This window comes from Oncorhynchus nerka, linkage group LG2 (genome assembly GCF_034236695.1).
Source record: "Oncorhynchus nerka isolate Pitt River linkage group LG2, Oner_Uvic_2.0, whole genome shotgun sequence".
Classification (NCBI taxonomy): Eukaryota; Metazoa; Chordata; class Actinopteri; order Salmoniformes; family Salmonidae; genus Oncorhynchus; species Oncorhynchus nerka.
The window spans coordinates 88,036,240-88,057,794 of record NC_088397.1 but is presented as its reverse complement, the minus strand read 5'-3'; the positions used below and the strand labels follow the sequence as shown (position 1 = coordinate 88,057,794).

The 21,555-nt window shown below is 39.9% G+C and overlaps 1 protein-coding gene across 4 annotated transcripts in view; it reads right to left on the bottom strand.

Moving 5' to 3' along the window:
- Positions 1-200: 200 nt before the first annotated feature.
- LOC115144223 (nuclear factor of activated T-cells, cytoplasmic 2) overlaps positions 201-21,555 on the bottom strand; it is a 33,870-nt gene continuing 12,515 nt past the window's right edge. For 2 of the 4 annotated variants that reach the window (XM_029685089.2, XM_029685098.2), the window contains exons 4-10: positions 19,922-20,124; positions 19,597-19,769; positions 16,444-16,584; positions 12,537-12,592; positions 10,064-10,196; positions 9,140-9,829; positions 201-2,883 (exon numbers count right to left, since the gene is read on the bottom strand). In XM_029685089.2, the coding sequence (XP_029540949.1) occupies positions 2,834-2,883; positions 9,140-9,829; positions 10,064-10,196; positions 12,537-12,592; positions 16,444-16,584; positions 19,597-19,769; positions 19,922-20,124 (1,446 nt within the window). In that variant the 3' untranslated portion in view covers positions 201-2,833. Of the gene's footprint in view, positions 9,830-10,063; positions 10,197-12,536; positions 12,593-16,443; positions 16,585-19,596; positions 19,770-19,921; positions 20,125-21,555 lie in introns of all 4 variants that reach the window. The other 2 variants (XM_029685106.2, XM_065004187.1) reach the window with 2 other exon arrangements.

Sequence of the window (21,555 nt, the reverse complement as noted above, 5' to 3'; positions counted from 1 at the left end):
CCTGGAGACCAATGGGGCGGAGCAAAGTTGGATACCATATTTGGTATATTAGATTACATTAAAAAGTCATCATCCAGAAGAGGTATGGTACCTTTGGTAGGGTTGGGTTATGTCCAATTAGATTGACTGCATTGGTCATGGAAATCTGTGATTGCTACATCCATTTTCGGACTTTTAAACTCATGACATATAGACATTGATTCATTTCGAGATCCATTTAATCAACAAACAATACGATTTTAAATATATATGTTAATGACAGGCAGACTAAATAAAATAATAAAATAAAAAAATATAATTAAATTGCCAACATCATGACAGAAAAAATATGTTTCTCAATCAATCAATCAGTTTTTTTCATAATTTTCTTAGTAATTACAGACATTTTCATGAAGTTGTTTTTATTTACAATTACAAAAGCTTACATTGAGGCCACATACATGATTACACATGATAAAATAATAACTGTTTAAAAGGTAGCCCATGGTCAACACACTTATTGAAATCTGGCACTGCATGGCCCTAACTGGGTATCATCTGCATCCACAATACAGTATATACAGTATGATGTTGGTGAAAACGCACTTTGGCTCTTTGGTGATGAAATGTAACATACCCTTAGCATTATATCAACAAAGTTTGATTTCTACGTAATACATTCGATAATGAGCACCGAGCTATGTGTTGGCATAGCCGTGCAGGTTTCTTTTAACAACTTTTGAGGATTTTACATTTTGTGGTCGTCATCTTTAAAGTTGTTTCCGCGGGTCACAAAAATCTAAGCTTAGCATGACACAAACTGAATTAAATGTTAAAAGGCTTTGGAAATAAAATGTTTGGTATACGCTCAGTGGCGTGTATTCATGAATGCCAAGGGAAGCCAGGCTTCCCCAAATATTTGACCAATACATCTTTCTTCTCTCTGTGTTTTCATAATTTTACTTCAATTCGCAAGTGGCTGAATCTCACCGGAGAAATCTCATCTGAGTGAGGGAAACAGCGCCCCCTCTGTCTCAGTATGTATCGCCCATGTATCTGATGCTGTCTGAACAGGGAAACAGCGCCCCCTCTGTCTCAGTATGTATCGCCCATGTATCTGATGCTGTCTGGAACAAAAGAGTTTAACATGTTGACGCTGTAGCAATTGATTAATTGATACCAGCAAGCATTTGGCCTCCCTTGATTTAAAAAAAATAAAATAATTAGCCAATCATCGTTGAGCTAAGCTCAACTGTGGGTTGTCCTGGTGTAGCAAAACACCCCCCCCAGGGAGGCCAGTTTAAATTTGGCTTCACACCAATCAAATCAGATCTTCTGGATTGCTTGTGTTGATGTACTGCAGTAACTAGCTTGCTAAATTGACCCTTTCCTAAGCCATGGATGGAGATGTGGATTTAGACTTGTGGTTTTGACTTAATTCTCTGTACAGGCCAATGACGGCGATTCTGATATAACCATAAATAAATATGTTGTACCACTGGCCTGAGATGATTGAAGTTCAATATGTAGCCTAGATGTAGTCTAGTAGGCTCACATTAACTAGCTAGCTAACTTAGCTGTTTCATTGTTGCCCAAGCGAGGAAGTTAGGCTAGCAAGCATTTTAGCTAGGTAGCCTATGACAACAAAACTAAAAGTGTACTGTATGGCAGAGCCCTAGACCGTTGTGCCAACATGAAAGCGAGGAGGATGGCATTGGCGTTCAACTAGTCTACCAGTAGGGGGAGTCCACATTTTTTGTTTTACTTGCATGCGCACACACACATACATACACACAGACTGACAGAAATCAATACCATGGACATGATATTTAGCAACATTGATTGGACTAAATCGTTTTTGGTATCTTTAAGTTTGTTTTCAGTGTATTAAACTAAGCATACTGTATATAGCCTTGTTGATTTGATGATGTTTAAATGTTTAAGTTGAAATGGTGCTGAAATAGCAGAGGCAGTGCTCTTTTTGTCTTTGTGCTGACTTGTGGGAACTCTGTGGTTCTAAATCAGTAGAAAACATTAACTTGCTTGACGATGCTGCAGGTCATATAACTGTTTGTTACATGCAATATTTTCTTTGTGGACTTCACTAGACAGATGTTGCTCTCCGGTTTTGTGAAACAAACTTATGTGTAGCTGAATTTATTCCACCACTGTGTGACTATTGTCTTTTTGTTGTCACAGGCCTTATTGTATATCACGGTGGCGTATGAACGAATGGGTTATAGAGCAAACAACGCAATTATCAAAACGCAGGTTGTAATATGACTTTTTTACCTTCTTGGCTTGCTCAGTGATTTTACCCACTCACGGCTCCTGGTACACACTCAGTGAAATCTTCAAAAAATAACAGTAAATTCAAATGAAACTGAAAAGCATATACTAAAATATGAAAATACAATATGTCTTCTCAAAATCGATATCCATCTTACCTCTAAATTGTTTTTTTGTCCCAATGGGAAAAGTGAGCCTGTCAGGTAGCCGGTAGCCCAGTGTCCAGCCTAGCTGATCCAATGCAATTTTCCTAATTTTATAACTTTTGAGATTTTTTTCTCTGGCGTCCATTGATTTAGTCACCGTAATTCTGACCATCCTTCAAAGGTAAAAACTCCAATAACTTGTGAACAAATTATGATAAAGACATGAAGTTTGGACCATTTGTTTTCTTAGAGGATTATCTACACAATTAACATATTATTCTACCCATTTGTCAAAAGATGCGATTTTGACTTAAATAACACCCTATATACAGTACATATGAAGGGGGCAATCAGACAGTAGAATGACGTCATGGCATTTCTGGAGCCCGTGTGATTGTTGGTCACAATATAGATGCTTTTTACTGCTCGTTACTGCGGACAGTCAGATCATTCCTTATGATGTCATTCACTGAAGAACAAGAAAGTGTGAGATAATGGTTAGGACAGTGTGTAACACATAGTGTTGTGTACTAATGGTGTACTGCCAGTTTACAAATCGCATTGACACTTATGCTCCACAAGGTGTCATGTCATATCACTGTTTTTTCCTAGCAACCACAGGCAGAGATCATCGTGGCAAAAGGTACTCACTTTATTTGGTAGTGCTTCCTGTTTCTGTACTACATAAGATCAAATGGAAACTTTTCTCTAGAATGTACAGGGGTGTATATGTGTTTTCCGACACCTACAGTATAAGCTAACCAAGGGCATTGTTTCCATGTTAAACCACATTCTGTAGCAAACTAACTATTATAATGTATCAGCCCTGGGTTCAAATACACATGTATATGAGTATCTGGTATTTAAAATACTTTTTTTCTGTGTATTTGAGCAGTCCAAAACAAGTACTCTTCTTTGAGTATTGGAATGGTAATTTGTAAAAACGAAATAGTCAATAACCAATTTGTATTTGAGAGTATTTTCAAATGCTTTTTTTCAAATACCTGGGTTAAATGCATGGGAGTGTATTTAGGTCAGTATATTTTAGTATTTTCAAATAAGTGAAAGTGTATTTCCAAAAACATTGACAGAATTTTAATTTTTATTGGTTTCTTTTTAATGAATTTTAATGGTTATATATTGTCCTTGATCTGTTAATAAAACAGAATGAATAAATTATACTGTAATGTATTATACTGTAATGTACTATACTGTAATGTATTATACTGTAATGTATTATACTGTAATGTATTATACTGTAATGTACTATACTGTAATGTATTATACTGTAATGTACTATACTGTAATGTATTATACTGTAATGTATTATACTCTAACATATGGCCTTTTTCTTTTTCCCTAACACAGTCCTCACCATATTTTAACAGTAAAGCTAACATTTTAATACTAACAATTAATACTTTTTTACTCTCCAGCATTTTGGATTTGAGATTAAATTATGAATATGAGGTCACAGTACACGTTTGTACTTGGTATAGTGATTGCGTGCAATGGATATGGGATCAAATATACTTCTGACTACTTCTTTAAGTGAATTTGTCCATGTACTTATGACTTCTCCAAATGGGAGAACTAGATACATGAAGTGCTTTTACTTCTAAACGGTAAATCACATATTTATGAAAATTGCCTCAAATAAAAGGTGACACTCTGTACTCTTGATCTCAAATCCAAAATACTGGAGTATAGGGCCAAAATGTAAAATGTTAGCTTCACTGTCCAAATATATATGGTGAGAACTGCATGTCAATTCTGTCCAGATCACATGCTCAACTTCATTTTATTTACCTCTGAAAAGCAATGAATCATAAATGAACACACAAGGTAACAAGCCTCTGCAATAATCAACACAATACATGAATAACTAGATGTAATGGCAGACTTCGACACAACATGTAGAGAGAGTTCAGTCATGACGAAGGCTTACTAAATCGTCATTATTTGGATGCCAAAGCACATTTAGCGACTAGGGGAGTCTAATTGTATCCATTCTGAAATGATCGATAGCGTGTACTCTCACTGACCTTGCCAGGCTTAGTGTCGGTTCACACATAGATAAACAACTTCAGCTGGCTTTTAGCTGGGGACTATTTAAAACGTTGACCCACATAGCTGGACAAGCAGGGAAAGGGAGCATCCACAAAAAAAAGTGTTACTCTGAATCCCACATCAACCCTACACCCTTCCACCCTGCCTCCTGGGTCATATGTGTCAAACTCATTCCACGGCAGGCCGAGTGTCTTCGGGTTTTCGCTCCACCCTTATACTTGACACGCTAATTAGTGTTTACAGGTTTCGGTTTTTCTATTTTCGAGGTAGCACATTAGCATGTAGGGAGCACTGATTTGTGTCACCTTGTTAGTAAGAATGTGTTTCACCTGTGCTGGTTTGTCCATCTCGTTAGCCGGAAGGTGTTTCACCTGTGCTGGTTTGTCCATCTTGTTAGCCGGGAGGTGTTTCACCTGTCCTGGCTTGTCCATCTTGTTAGTGGGAACCTGTTTCACCTGTCCTGGCTTGTCCATCTTGTTAGTGGGAAACTGTTTCACCTGTGCTGGCTTGTCCATCTCGTTAGTCAGAAGGTGTTTCACCTGTGCTGGTTTGTCCATCTCAAACGCTTGTCCATCTCCACTTAAACGCTTGAGAGATGTTGGGAAAGCTACACTAAGGTACACTTCACGGCAGCTGAGGTGCAGTTTCGAGCTCAACCGTTTAAGTTTGAAAGAAGGCAGATTTTTGTTATTATCTCTGTTTGTTTCGCTCCATATTCTTTTTACTCCCTGTCTTAAGTTGTTGTGGGTTTTTCTCTTCGTTTGTCTTTTCGAGAGTCAAACCTAGTGGCCATGGGTGTCTTTTAGAACCCCTTACTAGTGGCTTTGCCAACATTCAGTGGGCACCCACATGGGTGCCTTTTCAGAACCCCTTTTGAACCCCTTTCTGTTTTGTTTTGGTTGTCAAAATGTATTTTTCTTTGTTAGTTCCCTTTGTTGTGAGCAACACTGAGTTTGTCTTGTGGGAACGTAAAATTAGTAAGGAACCCCAGTCTAGGTACTTGTAGATTTGAGAGAACTGAATAACCCTGGTAACTCCCTCTTGCCCTCTACTAAGTGGAATTGTCACCATATTACTAGCTAGGTTTCCATCCAATTGGAAACAGATTTTCATGTGAATATCAAAAATATGCATAAAGAAAATATGCACATTTTCCCACCAGTGGTTTGTTCCCACCAAGCGGATTTGTTGTGTATAAAAATCAGTGTGTGATGACATAGTACATAGTAAAAATGTACTTTTTTGCTAAAGTCTTCAAGTACCAAATAGAAATCTGAAGTTTAATGTGTTTCCATCACATTCTGTCACAAACTATTGTGTTAAATAGCAAACGTGTCTACTCTGGTTTTGGCACGTGCTCTCTAGCCAACAGCTCACAGATGCAGTGTGGGTAGGCTAGTCTACATGATGAGACTAAAATGGATAATTATGGAATATTTTTATTTGTCAAATGGCAGTCAAGCATCGAATATGTCATCAGAATCAAACCCTTGATATTTATTGGAAAGGAGCATCAAGATCACCGTGCACTTTTACCACCCTGTGAAGTTCATCATAACTTGATTAATACAGTGGCTTGCGAAAGTATTCACCCCCCTTGGCATTTTTCCTATTTTGATGTCTTACAACCTGGAATTAAAAATATATTTTCTATCATTTGATTTACACAACATGCTTACCACTTTGAAGATGCAATATATATTTTTACTGTGAAACAAACAAGAAATAAGACAAAAAAACAGAGAACTTGAGCGTGCACAACTATTCACCCTCCCAAAGTCAATACTTTGTAGAGCCACCTTTTGCAGCAATTACAGCTGCAAGTCTCTTGGGGTATGGGTCTATAAGCTTGGCACATCTAGCCACTGGGATTTTTGCCCATTCTTCAAGGCAAAACTGCTCTAGGTCCTTCAAGTTGGATGGGTTCCGCTGGTGTACAGCTATCTTTAAGTCACACCACAGATTCTCAATTGGATTGAGGTCTGGGCTTTGACTAGGCCATTCCAAGACATTTAAATGTTTCCCCTTAAACCACTCGAGTGTTGCTTTAGCAGTATGCTTAGGGTCATTGTCCTGCTGGAAGGTGAACTTCTTTCCCAGTCTCAAATCTCTGGAAGACTGAAACGGGTTTCCATCACAAATTTCCCTGTATTTTAGTGCCATCCATCATTCCTTCAGTTCTGACCAGTTTCCCAGTAGCACCATTGAAAAACATCCCCACAGCATGATGCTGTGGGGATGGTGTTCTCGGGGTGATGAAAGGTGTTGGGTTTGCACCAAACATAGCGTGTTTGCTTATTTTATTCTTTAAGCAATGGCTTTTTTCTGGACACTCTTCTGTAAAGCTCAGCTCTGTGGAGTGTACGGCTTAAAGTGGTCCTATGGCCAGATACTCCAATCTCCGCTGTGGAGCTTTTCTCTCCTTCAGGGTTATCTTTGGTCTCTTTGTTGCCTCTCTGATTAATGCCCTCCTTGCCTGGTCCGTGAGTTTTGGTGGGCGGCCCTCTCTTGGCAGGTTTGTTGTGGTGACATATTCTTTCCATTTTTTAATAATGGATTTAATGATGCTTCGTGGGATGTTCAAAGTTTCTGATCTTTTTTATAACCCAACCCTGATCTGTACTTCTCCACCACTTTGTCCCTGACTTGTTTGGAGAGCTCCTTGGTCTTCATGGTGTTGCTTGCTTGGTGGTGCCCCTTGCTTAGTGGTGTTGCAGACTCTGGGGCCTTTCAGAACAGGTGTATATATACTGAGATCATGTGACAGATCGTGTGACACTTAGATTGCACACAGGTGGACTTTATTTAACTAATTATGTGACTTCTGAAGGTAATTGGTTGCACCAGATCTTATTTAGGGGCTTCAATGCAAAGGGGTGAATACATATGCAGGCAACACTTTTCCATTTTTAGAATTCTTTGAAACAAGTCATTTTTTTCATTTCACTTCACCAATTTGGACTATTTTGTGTATGTCCATTACATGAAATCCAAATAAAATCTATTTAAATTACAGGTTGTAATGCAACAAAATAGGAAAAATGCCAAGTGGGATAAATACTTTTGCAAGGCACTGTATGTAGCCTAATAAACTGCATAGTTTCCCGAATCGTAGTGGGAGGACCACACACCAAATCATTGCATGATTCCAAGTTTACTTCGATATGATGGTTATTATATCAATATTTAGCATGAAGGCGTTTCCACCACCATTTCTTGCATAATATATTTTACCGAAACAAAAAGATCACACCATGTCGAACGAACTAATGATCTCTCTGCATTTCAAAAATGAATGAAATGAAACTTCCTGTTTCCATCACAGCTGTCATGATTTTTTTTATACGTTGAGACTTTACTCACATACGAACTGTGGATGGAAATGTGGTTACTCATAGCTATCCAATCTTTCAAAGGGATACTTCGGGATTTTGGCAATAAGGCCATTTATCTACTTCCCCAAAGTCAGATGAACTCATGGATACCATTATGTCTCTGTGTCCAGTATGAAGGAAGTTAGAGATAGTTTTGATAACTACCGTTAACTAAATGACTGGAAGTCTATGGGTATCTATGCTAACACAACTTCAAACTTGTATGCAAAGACATAAAAATGGTATACATAAGTTCATCTGACTCTTAGGAAGTAGATAAAGGGCCTCATTGCCAAAACCCTGAATCTAGTGTTGGGTCTAAGAATTGATTTGATGCTGAGGGATTCAGAGTAGAAGAGGCCCAAATGCTAGGGCAGTTTATAATGGGAGGCTACTGCTGGCACACATTCACATACTGACTGTTTTCACATGTGCTCTACACACAAAAAAATGAATGTTCCTCAAGGGTTCTTTGGGAAGGGTGATGGTTATATGTGGAACACTTGTTGCACTTCAATGGTTCTTTAAAGTTCATAAAAGGGTTGTTTGCTCTTTTAGTGATAATGTATGGGAGGTGGCTTACTTGAATATTTTGTTGCATGGTTTGCTCACAGCTCTTTTTGTGCAACCTCGAATGAGAGTGTCATTCCAGTTTACCTAAAGTGTTGTGTTATGCCATTACATATTATATATGACTGTGGCCAGTGATGGTGTCTTGTGGTTATTTATAGATCCATTCTCCATAAAGGTTCTATAAATAACCATAGAAAAGGGTTGTAACCATTGCAAAACCCTTTTTTGGTACTATATAGAACCTTTTTTAATGGTTCATTATAGAACCTTAGGAAAAAGTTTTTTTTACAGGACCATACAGGTTCCATTTGGAACCTTATGAGCATGGTTCTTTATTGAACCTTAAAAACAGGCTTCCGCTATGGTTACTAGACAAAGAACCCATATCTGGTACTATTTAGAATGTGTGTATATGTTCTGTTTCTGTTTGTTCATCATCAAATCAAAATCAAATCAAATTTATCTGTATCTCTTTTGTACAAACTGTAGTCAAGCTTAGGGATACGACTAAATGAGTTTCCTCTTTCAAACATATCAGAGTCTCTTTGAAGATGTTGCTGTGCACTGTGTATCAGTATAGTCCATCTCAAGTTCCAGCATCAATAACCATTTAACCATACACATTGTCACGAATTCAAAACAACAAGTTAGAGGAGCCTGGGGTACAGTACGTTTCTGCAGTACCCAATATGTTTTGTACTAACTCACCATCATCCAGATAGGCTTGGTTCAGGTTTTCTTGCTTCGCTGTCACTTTCCCAGGGACTGGCCCACTCTGGCTCCCTGTAGCGGTTGGACCTCTCTGGGTCAGGATGTGGCTGTGTCGTGGTGGAGACCTGCTCAAGACAGGCACCACCGTGTGCATGAAGCCCTGGTACTGGCCTTCTGAGGAACAGGCCTCTGGCGAGTCACCAACCTTCCATAATGAAGCTGCAGCCCGGTACCCATCACCCACCATCGTGGCGTGCTGGTGTTGGTCCAATGGGACAGCTACGTTGACAACTCGCTGATTGGTGGCCGAGCGAGAGGGATGGAATGGTTGGGACACTTGGCTGGAGTAATGCTGGGTATAGGACATCTGAGATGGGGAACCACTGTGGATCATCACTGGGTGGTGGTTCATATCTTGATACTGGACAGGGGTGCTACCCAGGCTTCGGCTTTTACTGGGGTAATAGACAGATGGGTCCTGTGGTTGATAGGCATTGGGATCGTGATGGCTTGCATGTTGGCAGGATGCCAAGGATGTCATGCCAGCCACTATGTGGCTATTGGGGTTGAGATGGCTACTGGGGGTGTGGTGGTAGGACTTGGATGACATTCCTAGGATTTGGGAGACAGCGCAGCCCAGCTGACCAAACTGGAAGTCATCTATGGGTTCCGTTTTAATGGCGGGAACTGAAAAGGACATGAAATCTAAATCAAATTTTGGATTATAATTAACAGTTGGTGCTCAAAACAATTTAAAGGGATAGTTCACACACGTTTTTAAAAATGACACATTGTCAATATGTAACTATTCCTTCAACTAGTAATCAATGGGATAGTGATGAAATTGTCAATGTAAGGTGTGGCCGTATTCAGTTCTAATGATGACTAAAAGATGTAAGGGTAGAGCAAGGATGGACTCACCGGTTAAAGGAGTGTAGGTGAAGTGCTGCGCCTGACTGCGTTTTCTCCTCCCGTTGATCACATAGAAGTTGACTTTAGCCGCGTGATGAATGGTGGGATCTCGATACGGAGGGATCTCCACAAACAGCATGCTCTAGATATAACATATGGTGCAGATGAACGTCAATCAGTCATTTGTCATAGAGAGTATCACTGGGCGACGGTGTGGACATATCTATACTGAGACTGTATGACATCATGTAGAAGAACATTGACAAGGAAAAGTACACTGTTAAAATGAAGTGCTTTGTAACATCACAACTAGTGGCAACTGAGCTACCACCAACTTGAAGGAGACAAAACCATATCAAAAACACATCATCCTGAGATGTTCTGAAACATTACATGGTGTGTTGTAACACCACTTAATCAAGTATTGTGCAACACCTTGCCAGGGACTGGCAGCACTAACAGAAAACATTGAAAACACTATTTTGGTGTTTCGAGTCCTGTTTAGTACAGAATTAGATATCTTCTATTTTGGTGTTGTTTCCACTCTCTAAAAGCTTCTAAACACCATTATGATATTTGAAGTCCCATTTAGGGCAGAATTAGATCCCTTTTTATGAAGTGTCTTAAAGCTTACATTTTTGGCCGGCATTGTCAAGTACAGTGTTCAAACAACCAGCACTAGCTGGAGGTTGAACTGCAAGAATATAATGTCAATTTGACTGACGGTTTTGATATGCGTTCATTATGATCCATTACACCTCATGGCACAACAAGCTTCATACTAATATACTTTTTTTTTCTTCAAACATGCATACAACATTGTTTGAAAGAATCAAAAAGTCAACTTTTTTTTTTATTACACACAATCATGTGGCAAGATAGGAAAAGCAAGGTGATTAAAACCAAAGACTTCCAATGAGTTCAATCCCTCAATTTTCTCTCTCAGTCTCTTTGGTTATCCTCATGAAAGAAATTGAGCAACTGTCATGACTTCCGCCGAAGTTGGTCCCTCTCCTTGTTCGGCGGCGTTCGGCGTTCAACGTCACTGGCCTTCTAGCCATCGCCTATCCACTTTTCATTTTCCATTTGTTTTGTCTTTGTTTTACACACATGGTTTCAATTCTCCAATTACACGTTCATTATTTAACCCTCTGTTTTCCCCATGGTTTTTGTGCGTGTTTGTTTATTGTAAGTTCGGTGTGATGTTTGTGGGCCTGGTGTTACTTCATGTATTTTGAATTTTTGAGTAAAATTCCTTTTGTTACTCATCTCTGCTGTCCTGCGCCTGACTCCTCTGCACCAGCTACACCCAGATCCTTACAGCAACATATTCATTTCGATATATTCTAACATTATTTTGGTAAAATTAAATTAACAAAATCATTGAAATTAATGAAAAAAGTGAAAACATATTTAACACTTCATTGAGGCAGTTATGAAATGACAGAGGGGATACAGATAGGTGGGAGAAACAGACTGAAGGGTTGTAGCAGGGAATTTAACCCTGGTCTTCAGTGTGGAAACGGGTGATGTGTCTATGCCGAAGGTGTTACCGCTAGACCACAGGCTCTGCACCACTTGCATTCATTTTGATTAAGTAGGCCTATATGTTGGTCCATTTAAATTCACCCGAGAATAGTTTCTTACATTGTGGCTGTGGTTGATTGAGTAAATGTACCATCTTTACTGCCCCTCCTGTTTCTAATCTGTCTAATTAAAGCGTTGAACAAATAAAGGTGGAATTTCACGAAAAAATATTGATATTTAGGCTATAAACTAGTAGCATTTGTAAACCATTGATCGTATGAGAAAACACAGTTTTTGTGTTTTGATGCTGACTTTTACATGCACTGAAACCCCAAAAAGTGTTTTCACAACACTCTCTTAAAAACACCAATATTCAGGTTGAAGGACCACTTTGAGTGTTTCAGAGTACTTCATTTCTGTTTTAAAGGTGCAATATGCAGAAATTGCTCCGCCATTTCCTGGTTGCTAAAATTCTAATTGTTTGCCTAATTTCAGTTTACGTGACAAAACAAGCAATGCATAGTGTAGAGAATCATTGTAACATCTAAACTGCTGTGAAATATATTTTCAATAACCACAAATATTGCATTTACAGCTGTTTGAAGCTGGTGTACAAAAACTTAAGAATGGGAAGCATAGAAATAGCTCACATAGAACAGATCTACCGTTCCTTAGAGTTGCGTTCAATGAGAATGATAGATCTTTAACTCACATTTCTATGTGAATTTGGTCGGGTCACCCCAGAAAGTTACATATTACAGCGTTAAAACACATTCAGTGTATCATAACTCTTATATTGGGTTTAGATTGAAACACCCTCCAAACACCAGATTTCAGCTTAGGTGCACTACTTCTCATGGTTTCACTACACAGTCATGGTGTTCTGAGACTTTCTATTTTTACAGTGTAGGAGTTAGCTAGTACTGTTGGTAAAGGTGATAGGACGGTAACTCACTTTCTGGCTCTTGTCTCGGTCTACTGTAGCTTCTGCTTCCCAGATTTGCACCCCGTCTGAAAGAAACACAATGCAGTGTACCTTAATCAGGAGGGGAGTAGAGATTGATATGAACAAACCATACAATAAGTAGAGAGGGATATGAAGGCAGGAATGTGAAGGAGGGAGTGTGAAGGCAGGAATGTGAAGGCATGAATGTGAAGGAGGGAGTGTGAAGGCAGGAGTGTGAAGGCAGGAATGTGAAGGAAGGAGTGTGAAGGCAGGAATGTGAAGGCAGGAGTGTGAAGGAGGGAGTGTGAAGGCAGGAATGTGAAGGCAGGAATGTGAAGGAAGGAGTGTGAAGGAAGGAGTGTGAAGGCTGAAATGTGAAGGCAGGAGTGTGAAGCCAGGAATGTGAAGGCAGGAATGTGAAGGAGGGAGTGTGAAGGCAGGAATGTGAAGGAGGGAGTGTGAAGGCAGGAATGTGAAGGAGGGAGTATGAAGGCAGGAATGTGAAGGCAAGAATGTGAAGGATGGAGTATGAAGGCAGGAATGCGAAGGCAGGAATGTGAAGGCAGGTATGTGAAGGCAGGAATGTGAAAGCAGGAATGTGAAGGCAGGAGTGTGAAGGCAGGAATGTGAAGGCAGGAATGTGAAAGCAGGAATGTGAAGGCAGGAATGTGAAGGAGGGAATGTGAAGGCAGGAGTGTGAAGGCAGGTATGTGAAGGCAGCTAGAAACTAGAAATACCATTTATTGTTATTATTAAAAATATAAGTATATAAAACAAGTTAGCTGGTGTATTTACAGTCAAATAGAAGCATTAACATCCCACAAACACTCACCAACAAACACAGGTCTGTGTTGGTAGCATCACATTTAGCAATTACAAAAACAATTGTCACAATGTTAAGCAAGCATCTGTAAACCTATAATGGTGATGAGGATTTATATGAAAACCCCATATCCACCCCCACGTTCTTCTCAGAAACTGGTACGTAGGCAGTATCAGTAATGATTGCCATTGATCTCTGTTTTAGTATATTCCCATCTCAACGTTTACCTCCTGCTTTGAGACCACGTTTTGAGTAAAGTGAGATAGAAACGTCTGTCTGCTTGGAGATGGTATCGATGTTTGTCTAACCACATCCTCTCGCACTAAACCACATGCTAAACAAGAGAGCAGTTTACAAGCTCATAACAGTGCCTTTATTCTGCACCCAGGCCTTGTTAGCTAACACCTCTATGTTAGAAGACCCAGATGTTGTTACCTAACACCTCTATGTTAGAAGACCCAGACCTTGTTACCTAACACCTCTATGTTAGAAGACCCAGATGTTGTTACCTAACACCTCTGTGTTAGAAGACCCAGACCTTGTTACCTAACACCTCTATGTTAGAAGACCCATATGTTGTTACCTAACACCTCTATGTTAGAAGACCCAGACATTGTTACCTAACACCTCTATGTTAGAAGACACCGCACAGAGGCGTCATAATCCTGTAATGACGATGCAATGATGAAAATGAATAATTGAACAAATTACTGTCCTATGTGACTCAGTAAGAGCGTAGCACTGGCCAGGCTAAGATCATGGGTTCCATTCCCAGGCTAAGATCATGGGTTCCATTGCCAGGCTAAGATCATGGGTTCTATTCCCAGGCTAAGATCATGGGTTCTATTCCCTGGCTAAGATCATGGGTTCCATTCCAAGGCTAAGATCATGGGTTCCATTCCCACAGGAAAAAAGTGTTTGCTAACTGGCATATTTGATTGATTTGTGTTCTTTGAGCATGCGCAGTGCATAACTGTTTTGTGACTGTTTCAACTTCAAGCTTTTGGGAGTAGTGCATCACTGTAAAATGATTATCTAGTTTCCCTTCCTGTATTGCAGTCAGGATGTTATTACGACGGAACTAGACATATCACTGCCCTGTACTATGGCTCCAGTGCTAACAGTTGCCTTGGCAATATGCAAACTGGATGGGAATACAAATAAACAAACTAGACGATAATAATCATATCCATGTCGGGCTAGTAGTGGTGGTCTGAAATAAATCTTTGTATTATACAGCCATGGTGATGATTGAGAGCTTGGAGTCCATTGAAACCAGTCCATTGAGAACAGTAATCTATACAAATCTAAGTAGGTCAAAGCGGAGCAGGTTGGTTTCAGAACATGAGTACATTAATTCTGGATCACAACAGAGTAGAATTGCGAGAGAAAGAGCGAGCCAAAGGTTAAAAAAATGAATTCATAAATAAATAATGTTCTGGCAATTGTCCTCTCAATAGGACAACTATTAATAATGATCAATAAGAGCTGTGGTTTGAGTGTCTGCCCTGAGATCGGAAGGGTGGGAGTTTGATAGTCGTAAGAATCCGACCCGGTGCATCTCTACTTGGCACTCAGCATTAAGGAGATAGATTTGGAGTAGGGTTGAATATTTTACAAATGTTCCATCCCGAGAGTAAATCCCTTTTCTCTCAGGTAACCCAGTATTTCCCGTCAAAATTCGTATAGCACAAGATACAGAGATTATACACTTATGAATAACCCATCCTTCAATAGATAAATGGCTAATACTGGATGAATGTATTGTCTGAAAGGGGTAGGCTAGGACATCTATATGAAACAAATGATCCCCTTACAAAAAGAGATTGCAGTTAGAGTGCAGTATAACTGCAGTTAGAGTGCAGTATAACTGCAGTTAGAGTGCAGTATAACTGCAGTTAGAGTGCAGTATAACTGCAGTTAGAGTGCAGTATAACTGCAGTTAGAGTGCAGTATAACTGCAGTTAGAGTGCAGTATAACTGCAGTTAGAGTGCAGTATAACTGCAGTTAGAGTGCAGTATAACTGCAGTTAGAGTGCAGTATAACTGCAGTTAGAGTGCAGTATAACTGCAGTCGGAGTGCAGTGTAACTAAAGTATGCTGCAAATACTGCATCCACAATAACACTGTGTTTTTTTTACCGCAGTAATTTTGTAGTGTAAGTGCAGTTAGAGTGTTGGAATAACACTGCAGTTATTATGCAATTACTGGGTCCAAAATACCACAGTAATTTACTGTACATTTACTGCGGTTTCAAGGGTCTACTTGTATTGGCTGGAATTTGAATGGAATTGTTGGAGAGAGAGAGACAGTGCTTCCGTATGCACTGATTTAAAACAACTACAATACGGTACACTAAAAAACATATGGTGGCCCCCGAAAGCCAGACGGAGATGTGTAAATTAGATCAGCCCTTATGTTACTGCAGCATAGGCAATGCTGGAGCAAATGTAGGGCCTACCCGTCACAAGAAAAAAAATGACCATGTTGAGATTAAACATGCGCTGTCTGTCCCCAGTGTTGATCATTGATCATGCAGATAGCAGAGTGAAGGGCATTGAGAAGAACATATTTAGACATCTCATATAATTTAACAGTTCCAATTCACGTCATGCTGTTCATATAAATCATTTATTATCATTTACAGTTTGCTTGCAGTTATTTATCCAGGGAATAGGGAGTGGTTTTGGGAGGGAAATCTCGGTAATATCTCGGTAACCCGTTTCCCGGTATTCAACCTACATTTGGGGTAAGGCCCTGCGATAGATTATAGATAGACTATAGCATCCTGTTCAGGGAGTGTACTTGTACATCAAGCTGCCTCACACTATGCTCCGGGCTCACACAACCCAAGGCTACTTACTAACTGCTCTATGAAGAAAAGACTTAAAGGCTTAGCCCATTTCTATAATTTACTACCATGATGCTGAACATTACTAAAGGTAGTGTACAGTATGCCATTATTAGATACAATTACTTTTGCCCTTCTGTTTGCTCTTAGGAGTCTAGGCAAGGCTACTGTAAAGTACAACTGTTGATATAAAAGGGCTTCATAAATATATTTGATTGATTGATTGATTGTAAAGTCCTCACCAGGTGTCTTTTCTGTGAACACCACCTTGGAATCAGAGGTGAAGTTCTGTCCTGTCAGTATCACCTGCTGTCCCCCTAGAACCGAGCAGCGCTCCACGTCCTGGCGCTCTACAGTGGGAAGCTCGTGGGCCGACCTCTGGGCTGTGGAACAACAGTAGAACGTCTTTAGGAGAACATTAGAACAACCATAGGAGAACATGAGTCACATTCTGAGGGCAACGTTTTGCACAAGCTGTGAGTAAAATAAGTGTCATTACCAGATTCAGCTGAGGTCTAGAACTTAGGGAATGATTTGAACCACAATGCTCTTTTAGAGATGTTCAGGACCAGTTTATTACTGGCTACCCATTCCAAAACAGACTGCAACTCTTTGTTAAGAGTTTCAGTGACTTCATTAACTGTGGTTGCTGATGCGTATATGGTTGAATCATCAGCATACATGGACACACATGCTTTGTTTAATGCCTGTGGCAGGTCATTGGTAAAAATAGAAAAGAGTAGAGGGCCTAGAGAGCTGCCCTGTGGTAGACCACACTTTACATGTTTGACATTAGAGAAGCTTAGATTAAGGAAACCCTTTGAGTTCAATTAGATAGATAGCTCTGAATCCAAGATATGGCAGAGGTTGAAAAGTTTTTCAACAACAGGTTATAATCAATAATATCAAAGGCTGCAGTGAAATCTAACAGTACAGCTCCCGCAATCTTATTATTATCAATTTCCTTCAACCAATCATCAGTAATTTGTGTCAGTGCAGTACATGTTGAGTGCCCTTCTCTATAAGCATGCTGAAAATCTATTGTTAATTTGTTTACAGAGAAATAGCATAGTATTTGGTTGAACACAATTTTTTCCAAAAGTTTGCTAAGAGCTGGCAGCAAGCTTATAGGTATGCAGTTAGAACCAGTAAAGGCAGCTTTACCACTCTTGGGTAGCATAGACTTTCCTCTAGGCTCAGATTAAAGATATGACGGATAGGAGTGGCTATAGATTCAGCTGCCATCCTCAGTAGCTTTCCATCTAAGATGTCAATGTCAGGAGGTTTGTCATTATTGATCAATAACAATAATTCTTCCACCTCTCCCACACCAACTTTACAACAGTCAATCTTGCAATGCTTTTCTTGCATTATTATTATTATATCCAGCGTCTGGATGCACCTTATTAATCACATCAGACCAAAAAATATTTGTAACATCATCCACATAATAGTCACAGCTAAATATTTTGTATGATCTCCAATACACTATTTTAGGCCCAGCTTTTGGGACTTTGGCTTTCCTGGAAATAGCCACTATACTGTGATCACTGCATCCAATGGGTACGGATACAGCTTAAGAACAAAGTTCTACAGTATTAGTAAAAATGTGATTGATACATGTGGATGATCTTGTTCATGTAGTGTTTGTAAACACCCTGGTAGGTTGATGGGGGAGGTGTTGCTTAATTGATTAATGACCTGAACCAGATAACAGGCACTGGTTACAAAAAGAAGCTTCCTCTTGAGCAGACAGCTTGATGAAAACCAGTCAATATTCAGGTCCCCAAGAAAGTAGACCTCTCTGTTTACATCACATACACTAATAAGCATTTCACACATATTATTTAGATACTGACTGTTAGCACTTGGTGGCCTATAGCAACACCCCTAAAGAAAAGGCATTAGATGTGCCAAGTGAACCTGCAGCCACAACACTTCAATAACACTTGACATGAGATTTTCTCTAAGCATTCCAGGGATATGGCTCTGAATATATATACTGTATATATACAGCAACACCTCCCCCATAAGCATTTCTGTGTCTTCTATAGATGGTATATCGTTATATTGCTACTGCTGTATCATCAAATGAATTATCTAAGTCTCAGAAATGGCTAATATAGCAAGTTATTGGTTTCATGAACCTTATTTCTAAGGCTACATATATTAATATGGGCTCTTTTCAGCCATTTCCTGTGTAGCTTATCAGAGATTTGGAAAATAGCAAACAAAGCAAGAGAAAAAATATATACATTGAGCAGTCCATTAATCAATTGGTATGTGTGTGCTGGCTTCTGTCTGGCCACTCTACCATAAAGGCCTGATTGGTGGAGTGCTGCAGAGATGGTTGTCCTTTTGGAAGGTTCTCCCATCTCCACAGAGGATCTCTGGAGCTCTGTCAGAGTGACCATTGGGTCCTTGGTCAGGGAGCTCTAGGAACAGTTTTGGTGGTTCCAAACTTCTTCCTTTTAAGAATAATGGAGGCGACTGTAGACCTTCAAGAAAGTTTTTGGTAGCCTTCCCCAGATCTGTGCATTGACACAACCCTCTCTCTGAGCTTTCTGGATATTTCCTTCGAACTCATGGCTTGGTTTTTGCTCTGACATGCACTGTCAACTGTGGGACCTTATATACTGTAGACAGGTGTGTGCCTTTCCAAATCATGTCCAATCAATTGAATTTACCACAGGTGGACTGCAAGAAAGTTGTGGGATGATCAAAGGAAACAGGATGTGCCTGAGCCCAGTTCCGAGGCTCATAGCAAAAGGTCTAAATACTTATGTAAATAAGGAATTTCTGTTTAAAATTTTTAATGAATGTGCAAAAAAATCTGAAAACCAGTTTTCACTTTGTGATTATGGGTTATTGTGATGTCACTATGGGGTATTGTGTGTAAATTGATGAGGAAAAAATTATTGGATCAATTTTAGAATTCGGGGTCTGAATACCTTCCGAATGCACTGTATCTGTATAATCACATAGTGTTGCCCTATTATGTGATCTGAACGTAGTGAAAAGTGGATCTTTTATTTAGGAAAATTAGAAACCAGAAGTTGTGCCGCTTGAGCAGTCAGCGTATATATATTATAAATATTTATATTTATATATAAACTCAATACATTAATGACTTAAATTCAAAGATAACCAACCTACAGCACTAGACTACGCTTCACTTGCGTCCTCCTTGTGGTATTGAGAGATAATCATGGAAATGCCTTCACTGATTGCACATAAAGGAAGATAGTTCCCACATGCTTGCTTTGATATCCAACTGATCTTGTGTCCTTTCTGTCATCCTGTGAACCCCGTTCATTGCTGCTCGCAGCTATATTTATTATTATTATTTGTAGTAGTAATAGAATTTTGGGTTTCAGGGACAAAAGTTCACTTACAACACTCGATGGGAAGGGAGGCCACTTGAAGAGAGACATACTGTCCTCCTGGTTGAGGAATATGGACACGAAAGACAAGGCGGACACAGGTGTTTTTGCGTCCCATGTCTGTCTCGCCTGTCCTGAGCTCGATGTCAGCATTTCTCAGCTTTAGTATCCCAGCACAGTCAATCCTTTACAAGGGAAGTAAAACAATGTTTTATTCATTTTTTTATACCCTAGCTCTGAAAACATATGTGTGTGTGCGCATGTATATGTATGTTTGTGTGTGTGTGTGCGTGCGTGCTTGTGTGTGTACTGTCTCTAACTTGACTGCTCTCCTTACACTGCTCGCATGTTGTTCTTGGGCTCCAGAGGGATCTCCAGGACCTTGGTGCCATGGACCTTTCTCTCTTGGCTTGGTGTGGTGACCGTTTTCCCAGTGATGCGGTGCACCTGGTAGAAGGCATGGGGTTTGAGGACCCTCTCGTCAGCCGTTCCGATGAACACCAGCAGACCCAGTGGAGCAGTGCCTCTGTACCCATGAAGCTGTCGAGAGATACAACCAAACAAACCGTTTTACCTTTAAGGGGACGTTACACTCCAAAAACCAACGTTTTCAGACCTCAATAGTGGTCTTGTGTTGAGATATGTCCACATCCCAAGACATCTATTGTGTAGAATCACCTATGTGCCAAAACTCCAAATGAATGGAAAAGATAAACACCATGTAATATACAAATCTTATTGGCTGCTTATCTTTTCCATTAATTTGTGGTTGAGGCAGAGCTGACTCTACGCAATCAATGACATTGGATGTGGGGTCTAAAAACAACTGACAAACTTCGATCTTGGAGTGTATCCATTTAACATTTTTTGATACTGTTGAATTCAACACTGTGTCCTCTGTACTGCAGAGCTACACTAATGTTACAGCTTTTAAACATGACAGTAAATAATCATATCTCTAACTAAAAGTGTTACTTTTGAACTGTGCACCTCCTTCTAATATGTAATCCACAGGACCATAATTCATTTGACACTCTTAGAACAAGAAGGTGCTATCTAGAACCTTAAAGGGTTCTTCGGCTGTCCCCATAGGAGAACCCTTTTTCTTGGAACCCTTTTTTCTAAATGTACTTATCAAAATATTAACTGATAAAACTGTTGAACGTCCATAATTACTTTGAGAACATCAAGGGTTAACTACCTTCAACAATATCACAGTTGAATTCTGTTACATAATGTAGGAAAATGACTTCATAGGTTACGAAAGGCCAACTCCCGACATGATTATTTGCATATGTAGCGTGTGGCTAATGGTTAGTAGAAGGATAGCATCACTACTGTTGCCCTGGACCCAGAAATGGCTTTCACATCCTGAGATGAGAAGACAGCTCACTGCGTTAGTAACTATACATTAAAACCAGTATGGCTTAGTCAATATGTCCCTGAACTTTATACTTCATATGGGTGGATCTTCCATCATTTAAAATACACTCGAAAGTTAACCTCCATCCCAGGCTTAATTGGTAAAGAGCCGGGAGCGTTTGGTACCCTGGTCTGCTCTATGTAGCGTGTGTGAAACACAAAGGAACCCTGGAACCCTAGTCCGCTCTATGTAGCGTGTGTGAAACACAAAGGAACCCTGGAACCCTGGTCTGCTCTATGTAGCGTGTGTGAAACACAAAGGAACCCTGGAACCCTGGTCTGCTCTATGTAGCGTGTGTGAAACACAAAGGAACCCTGGAACCCTGGTCTGCTCTATGTAGCGTGTGTGAAACACAAAGGAACCCTGGAACCCTGGTCTGCTCTATGTAGCGTGTGTGAAACACAAAGGAACCCTGGAACCCAGGTCCGCTCTATGTAGCGTGTGTGAAACACAAAGGAACCCTGGAACCCTGGTCTGCTCTATGTAGCGTGTGTGAAACACAAAGGAACCCTGGAACCCTGGTCTGCTCTATGTAGCGTGTGTGAAAC